General features: G+C 43.6%; 2 protein-coding genes across 2 annotated transcripts; both read right to left on the reverse strand.

Annotated features, from left to right (window-relative positions):
- Positions 1-698: 698 nt before the first annotated feature.
- LOC106646440 (L-lactate dehydrogenase) lies at positions 699-2,748 on the reverse strand. The gene is made up of 8 exons (XM_014362480.2): positions 2,594-2,748; positions 2,367-2,499; positions 2,159-2,276; positions 1,917-2,090; positions 1,645-1,818; positions 1,452-1,569; positions 1,260-1,383; positions 699-879 (listed from the first exon to the last, which is right to left on the reverse strand). Exons 1-8 carry the CDS (start codon positions 2,746-2,748, stop codon positions 715-717), a joined length of 1,161 nt encoding a protein of 386 aa, XP_014217966.2. The 3' UTR covers positions 699-714.
- Positions 2,749-3,396: 648 nt separating this feature from the next.
- On the reverse strand, positions 3,397-6,699 carry LOC106640232 (L-lactate dehydrogenase). The gene is made up of 5 exons (XM_014354185.3): positions 6,660-6,699; positions 4,992-5,133; positions 4,088-4,553; positions 3,779-4,020; positions 3,397-3,703 (listed from the first exon to the last, which is right to left on the reverse strand). The coding sequence occupies exons 2-5, from the start codon at positions 5,115-5,117 to the stop codon at positions 3,539-3,541; spliced, it is 999 nt and encodes a 332-aa protein (XP_014209671.1). The 5' UTR covers positions 5,118-5,133; positions 6,660-6,699; the 3' UTR covers positions 3,397-3,538.
- Between the last annotated feature and the right edge of the window lie 961 nt (positions 6,700-7,660).

The raw sequence follows: 7,660 nt of genomic DNA on the forward strand, positions 1-7,660 counted from the left end.
TTTTCTTTTTCTCTCTTTTCTACCTTCAAAAGTCCATACATGTTTATCCAAAGAGCTTAGCGTGAAAAAATTAGTTACGACGAGAAAACAAAATTTATTTTTGCTTTGACGCTGAATTTACATGTGCGTTCAATTGAAAGGATGTCGTAAAACTAAAAAAAAAAAAAAAAAAAAAAAGAAAAGACCTCACGCGTCCTTACAGAGGGAATACCCAAACAGATCTCGGCGGAAGAATGTTGATCATTGAATTTCATCGAAAGCGTCCGCTTCTTACTTTTTTTTTTTTTTTTTTTTTTTTCATTATGAATACCACAAAAATGTATTGCGCACGAGCGTTTCGAGAAACGTGTTATGCAAAACCACGAGCAGCTGATCAGATCGCGTTGCAAGTGATAGAAATGTTTACAGCGAAAGTTTTCGAGATCACGTCTCGATAAACTAACTGTGAACCGAGTAAATATTTGTTTTCCTTTTTTTTTTTTTTTTTTTTATCTTGTATAAGCTCCATGCAAATCAGTCACGTGAATGGGCCAACTGTAAATAACTTTTGTGAAATCATGAAGCTACCACACTGTAATGTATATATGATACTGCGTAAGCTTATTCGTTTACCATCACTGTAAACGAAAGAAGACATAAAATGGAAAAGGATATAACATTTATTGGTGACTCACGCCGAAAAGATGGCATATAAGAAACACAAGATCGTACAACTCAGAGCTTTATGTCCTTCTGAACGCTGTTAACTTGTGCCGCCGAGGACTTGAACATCTTCCTCTCGTGCTCCGTCATTCGGACGCGCACGACGCTGCTGATGCCGCGCTCCCCGATGGTGCACGGAAGCGACAGAAACAACTCCTTGCAAACGTCGTAGTGACCCTACGGCAAAAGTCGTGTGTTGGCGTGAATTTTTTTCCTCTTTCCTCGATCTCCATTGGTATTCCTCGAGATTTCAAGGCGCGAACGAGGACTCGTCGCGAGTTTAATTTAGACGAACAACGCCACGGTAATCGAACACACATGTGGGGCATTCCGAGCGCTCAATGACACTCTCGGCGTTGGATGGCCAAACGCGCGGAATCGCTCTCTTTGCAAACTCTTTGTTTTTTTTTTTTTCTCCCGTGTATACTGGTCGTCCTTTGCCAGCGCTCGCAGCTTCGCGGAATAACAAATGAGCGCTCGCCGATTTAAAAACAAATTTTGTCACTCCCGCGAGGCACGTAATTTCCGTCAAACAAAGTTAAAGGGAGATAACGTACCTGGACGAGGGTCGAGACGCACTTGATGGTCTGGTTGTTCAGAAGAATGGCTTTGGTGATGTCGGCCACCGTTAGTCCCACGGCAGTGTTGGAGTACCCTTTGAGACACCTGACAGTCGGTCCTCTGATGCGCAAAAGCCGAGCAAATTAACGTCGCGCCCTTACGATTAATCTGAATTCAATGCAACTCACGCGCTCACGACGTCTCGGGCGATTTCGTACCACTTCTCCTCATCCGTGGTCATACCGATGTTTGGGAGTATGTCCCGGAACGTGACGCCACCGGCGCTCACGCTCGACCAGAGAGGAACTTGACGACAAATCATTTTTCAAAGTGAAAAAAAAAAAAGGCAATCCTATGGTATAGGTACAGTGGGTGTGCAACCTTGACTATCGCCGTGCTCGCCGACAATGTACCCGTGAATGGAGTGTGAGGCTACGCCGAGACGATTGGCAATCATGTATCGAAATCTCGCTGTGTCCAAGTGCGTGCCGGTGCCAATGACCCTGTTGATCGGCAATCCGCTCACCTTCCACGCCAACCAGCTCATTATGTCGACTGACGCGCGTGCAATATCGACCCTTTTCATTTTTTGTTTTTTTTTGCTTTTTTTCGATAAAATACACGTGTGCGTATAATAAGGGGTTAAAACTAGCCTGGATTCGTCACGATGATGAAAACAGCCTTCGGACTGTACTCGGCCAGCGGTACGATGATGGTTTTTATTATCTCGGCGTTTCGGTGGACCAGCTCGAGCCTCGACTCGTTCTTCATCTGGCGCACGCCGATCGTTATTATCACCACCTTCGAGTTGCTCGACGCGCAAAAATCTTACCAGCGAATGAGCAATATAAAAATCAATGTCTTCTTCCTCTCTCTTGATGTAATACAGTCCTACCTGTGTCGTACTCGAATTGCGGATCGTCCAGGAAAATCAGCCCGTGGGAAAAGTCCATGCCCTCGCCCCTCAGTCTTTTCGGGAACGCGTCAAGCAGTGTCACGTGGTTGCTGATTTTCTGTCGCACAATCAACGTTGTTCCACCGTTAAAAAAATAATTAAAAAAAAAAAAAAAAAATCTATTTTTACAAGTAGAGTGAAGGTCTACTTGGAACAGTAGGGAGTTGACGCAGGCGATTCCCACCGTGCCGGCACCCACGACGGTTACTTTGGTCAGTCCGTCCTGGACGGGCTCCACGACGTTGCACAGCAGCTCGCTTCGAAGACATGGTGGCTGTCTCCTAACAAACAGTGTGTACTCACTCGATCGTTATAGGTTACCGATGTGATCGTTACAAAGTGAGGGTTCCTATGTGTGTGTATTCGTCAACTTACAGCTGGTCACTGTAATTTCTGCTTAAGTGGGGCTCGGCGTGGCCCGACAAAATTCGCTTGCCAGTTTGGGGTTTTCCAAACGCCGATAGGCACTCGTTGATAACGCGATGTGTTTTCCAAATCCTTATGCTACGGCAGCTGATCGCTGGTACCATTGTCTGTGATCACGACTCGTCTCCACGCGGTGCATCACCAGCGCGCTTCGTGACTTGTGTGATTTGTTTTTATTTATTTCTCTATTCGCAAAACCAAAACTGTACGATGAGATTTTTGTTTTCTTTCGGCCAGGGAGTGTTTTTTCATGGCCAACTTCACGCTCTCTCTCTCTCTCTCTCTGTGTGTGCAACCACGACTATATACATGGGAGGGAACAACGAAGGAGACTCGATTAATCGAAGGACACACGTTTTCTTTTCATTTTGTTTATTCAACATCGACGTTGGCTCGATGGATTTTACAAAGTGTCCTTTTTATTTTTTTTTTATTTTGCTATCTACATTCGGAAATGAAAAATTGTAAAAAAAAAAAAAAAAAATGCAGCCGCTCAATGCAAGATCGTTGGACGTATAGGTACATTTCTTATTTAAAAACAATAAATAGTACAAAAAGTGTAAGTGGGAGAAAAACGGAGGAGAAGTAAATACTGTAGGCTGTGTAGCGTAATCTTCGGCATCGTTCGTTTGTATAGGTAAAAAATAACGTAGGAACGTGTAACTAAAAATACTTGACGAGCAAATAAATAATTGACGATCACGCGCGCGTGCCTTGTTGCACAAAAAAAAAAAAAAAAAAAAAAAAAAAAAAAAAAAAAAAAAAAAAAAAAAAAAAACAAGTATCCTACACATCGGACGAGAGTAAAAATTGACGCACCGCGCGCGACGCACCGCACGAAAAATCAATGGATTCAGCCACGCGTGGAAAACACAGAGACGACGACGAGGAAGCTTAGAACTTGAGACCCTTCTGGACCTCGTCCATGGTATTGGCGGACTTGCCGAGCAACTCGAGCTCCTTGTCCGTCAACTTTTGCTTGATGACGTGGGCGATGCCGTTCTCCCCGAGCGTGCACGGCAGCGAAAGAAAGACCTCCCGCTCGATACCATGTTGGCCCTGCAAACACATATCAATAAGAGCTTCGTAAACTCGTAAACACCGTATTATATTTTTTATATATATTTAACGCACCGCAACGAGGGTCGACACGGCGTGGACTTGCATGGAGTTGCGCAGTATGGAGGAGGCCAGCTGCGAGACGCTGAGCCCGATGGCCCACGAGGTGTAACCCTTGAGCCGAATGACCTCGTACGCGCTCTGGACCACCTGCTTGTGCAACTCGTTCCAGCCCTCCTGGTCCGCCTCGGTGCCCACGTTCTCGTCCAACTCGCACAATCGCACCCCGCCCACGTTTACCCCGCTCCAGACCGGCACTACAAGTATACAAAGGGGCACGATGATACATTATCTATGGAAAATAGGGTATGAATGGGCACGTACCACTGGTGTCCCCGTGCTCGCCGATGATCCAGCCGTGGCAGGAGGTGGGGGCGACGTTGAGCCTCTGGGACAGTAGGAAGCGGAACCTGGCCGAGTCGAGGTTGGTGCCACTGCCGATGACGCGATTCCTGGGCAGCCCGGACAGCTTCCAGGCGACATACGTCAGTATGTCCACGGGATTCGAGACGACGAGGAGTATCGTGTTGGGGCTGTACTTGACCAGTTGGGGCACGATGCCCTTGAATATGTCGGTGTTGCGCTGCACGAGGTCCAGACGGGACTCGCCCTCGCGTTGCCGAGCGCCTGCAGTCACGATGCAAATGCTCGAGTTCGCCGAGGCCGCGTAGTCGGTGCTCGCGTTTATCCGCGCGTTCTTCAGGAAGGCGCTGCCGTGCTGCAGGTCCAGCATCTCACCTTTCAGCTTGTCGGCCATCACGTCGACCAACACCACGTCGCTCGAGACGTTCTGTAAACACGTATCGTTGACATTATCGTTGTTGATGTTGTTTTTATCTCAAAACGTGCAGATATTATCGCGTGTGCTCATCGTTTCAAGTACATGATATTTCACCTGTCTGTGTTGATTATCGAGTAATCAGTTTTGATTGATTGGAGATTGGGAGGAGAAAGAAAAGGGGGAGAGAAGGGGTTGATGGCCCTCTTGTCGATTGTTGAATATTTGTGCATCGACTCGTGATGAGCATTTTCATATGGTTTCGATTACATCATTTTAAAGTTTTAATTAACATTATACAAATGACATTTAAATACCGATCCGACAAGTTGAGCTTGCAAGTTTCAACGATGTTAGACACGCATGAGTATCTTTTTATCACGTACGGATAGATATTTTTTTTTTTTTTCTTCGAGTAATTATCATTTTTATCGTGAAAGATAAACTTACGTTTGTCAAGATGCTAAAGGCACACGCCATTCCGACCTGGCCGACGCCGACGATCGTGATTTTATTGCGACCCGTTGCTACTGGCTCGGCGATTGCCTTAAGCAGTCCATCCTTCACCGAAGCCATGTTACACTTTGCCTTTCTGAAATTCAAAAAAAATTAATAAACAATGACAATAGCAACAATCGTATTAAAAAATTAACACGAACGAGATGATTCACGGGTGATTTGTTGTTATGCATTCAATTGTCAAATGTATAGTCATTCAAATGCAATCAATTTCAATGACGAAAAACAAGCTCGAGTAACATCCGAAAATAAGAGTAGCCCGCATTTTGTCCCGTATATACAACACTCGCAAGGTCAAAAAGGTCAAGCGCCCCAAAGCTCGATCCAATATCCCATACGTGTCGCGGCGTTACTTTTCTCGATAAAAAAAAATACAAAAAAGCACAAAAAGAACCCCGTATTCCGAACTCACTCGGTTTTTTCTGGCGCATGTATTGTCACGAATACGAATGGAGGAAAAAAAAAAAAAAAAAGAGTAGAGTTGGAAAAACTCACCGGAATATATTCTTAGCCGATGCGTCTCGCGTTACCGAGGGTTCGCGCCGCTCTGACACCGTAGCAATATACGAATAAGCCGCCAATGGTGGGCTGTACTGGAGCCCGGGTGTGCGCGGGGAGGTATTGATTTTTCACGGAGGATGTCGCCACGTGGCGCTGATCCCGCTCAAAGGTGCGCGTTTGCTGATAAAAAAGGATTTTCACTCGGCGATGCACTTATTAATTACTTGGGGATTAGCTTTCCATGACTTTTCATTTCCTTGACATTTAAGGGTTGCGTAAGCGATTTTTGTTGTCACTTTCGGTAAGATTATGCAACACTTTTTTCTTTTTTTCCCCCCAAATGTTTCTGACGTTTAAAACTACTAATGATTGAAGGAAAAGTTTATTTGCTCTTTCTTCGAAAATGGTCACTTTCGCGTCACCAGATTTTTCATGTGTAAAATGATGAAAAAATCTCCCATTATTGCTTTCTAGCGCTTGATGACGATTCAGTGATGGGTACTATTAAATGAGTTAACAGTGGCTGAGTCACATCGATCGCGTTCAATGATATGTCGAGCTGAAAATATTGGCCAACAAAGTAGATTTCTTCCCATCGACGCGAAAGTGTCACATTTTTGTTTTCTCGTCCGTAATTTAAATTCGGCAAACGAGCAACACGTTAAAACTGATTTGTTTGAAAGATGACTTTCAAGTACCGGCCGGTTATAAATTACGAAAAATAGTTTGAGTGATGTTTCGTTGTTCATTGATATTACACATTTTATTGACCCTTCATTGCATCATCAAGTGCTTATTGGTAAAAAAGATTTGGAGAAACCAAATCAAAGGAGTATTGCAATAATCAAATCCGAATTGAGCTGCCAAGTCATATCACGCGGAAAATGATACATCGGTACAGTGAAACCCACGCGTGCCACGAATACATCATTTTACCGTACAGAGAAGCAATAATAAGTAGACACTTTAACCTTGTAATATTGCACCGAACGCCCCATATGAATCGTAAAATTAAAAAAAATATATATATATATAAAACACAGCAGCACTTGAAAAAATAGTGACTATGTACGGACACTGATATAACGTTATACTCACTGATCGTATGCCTGGATGAATGAAAGAGACGAAGAGCGTATAGGTATTGGATGCACGAACAGCACTGCACTTGTGTGCTCTAGTCCGACCTTGCCACCACTTATATACCCACCGCGAGGCGCGTGTGCCATGTGCGCGGTGTGCTATATGGTGCGGGAAAGTATATAGGGTTGGGGTGAAAAAGTGAAAACACCTACGTGTAGGTGAGCACGTAAGCTTTTACTCTGGAACTGGCCACTCGTCACATATTTTCAATGATATACTTGTGATTTGCAAAGGATACATGTTTCTTAATTTTACACGTATATGATACTAGGAATCCAATACATGTGATTTCTCAACTAAACAATTTGACGGAATATTTGATTCTCAATTAAAAATTGATTAAACGTCTTTTGAAATGGGAATCAATCAAAATGTTAACTTTAATTCTTCGGACGAATTGTTATTAAATTGAAATCAAATCTAATTGATACAAACATTTTTTGATGCAACGAAATTACGTAAATGAAATTTCATCATGTTATTAATTTTCTGTTTTTGAGTGAACTGCAATAAATTAATCTGCAAAATGTTTCACAATTTTGCTTCATGTAAGATTTGTGGAAAATGCAATGTTTTCCCAAGTCGTTGAGTAGCTATAAATTGAAGTATGCAGTAGGTGAGGACTTTGTCATATTGCCGTGAAACTCGTCATGTCTCCTTCCGCGAGCAGTATAGCCACCTATATACTTACGTACAAAATAAGGAGAGATGATGAAACTCCGGCTCACGCGTCCCTTTTGACAGGTGTATGTTTTGTCCGAAAATAAGCGGGCCGGGCTTTCGGAAAACCGTACGCGTTACGGTGCAAAGTCTCTTCTTCGTGCGTATGATTGTAACTATATTCTCGATATTTCTGTCTTTGATGATTGGTCTTGCCTGACGCATCGGGAATCGTTTGAAAATTGCATTTGAAGTTTTGTTTTTAAGGTACGCCCAAGTTCAATTGGAATTGAAAC

The sequence above is a fragment of the Copidosoma floridanum genome, unplaced genomic scaffold, assembly GCF_036245765.1.
Source record: "Copidosoma floridanum isolate Cflo_tuat_1 unplaced genomic scaffold, Cflo_Japanese_pri ptg000006l, whole genome shotgun sequence".
NCBI classification, from domain to species: Eukaryota; Metazoa; Arthropoda; class Insecta; order Hymenoptera; family Encyrtidae; genus Copidosoma; species Copidosoma floridanum.

Excerpts from the sequence above, each read along its gene's own strand:
- LOC106646440 (XM_014362480.2), bottom strand. The coding sequence starts at position 2,748 with ATGGTACCAGCGATCAGCTGCCGTAGCATAAGGATTTGGAAAACACAT. Across the intron at positions 1,819-1,916 it reads CATCATCGTGACGAATCCAG|TCGACATAATGAGCTGGTTG; the intron begins GCTAGTTTTAAC and ends CACGCGCGTCAG. Across the intron at positions 880-1,259 it reads GCGTCTCGACCCTCGTCCAG|GGTCACTACGACGTTTGCAA; the intron begins GTACGTTATCTC and ends CTTTTGCCGTAG.
- LOC106640232 (XM_014354185.3), bottom strand. The coding sequence starts at position 5,117 with ATGGCTTCGGTGAAGGATGGACTGCTTAAGGCAATCGCCGAGCCAGTA. Across the intron at positions 4,554-4,991 it reads CCTTTAGCATCTTGACAAAC|AACGTCTCGAGCGACGTGGT; the intron begins GTAAGTTTATCT and ends ACGTGTTTACAG. Across the intron at positions 4,021-4,087 it reads CGAGCACGGGGACACCAGTG|TGCCGGTCTGGAGCGGGGTA; the intron begins GTACGTGCCCAT and ends GTATACTTGTAG.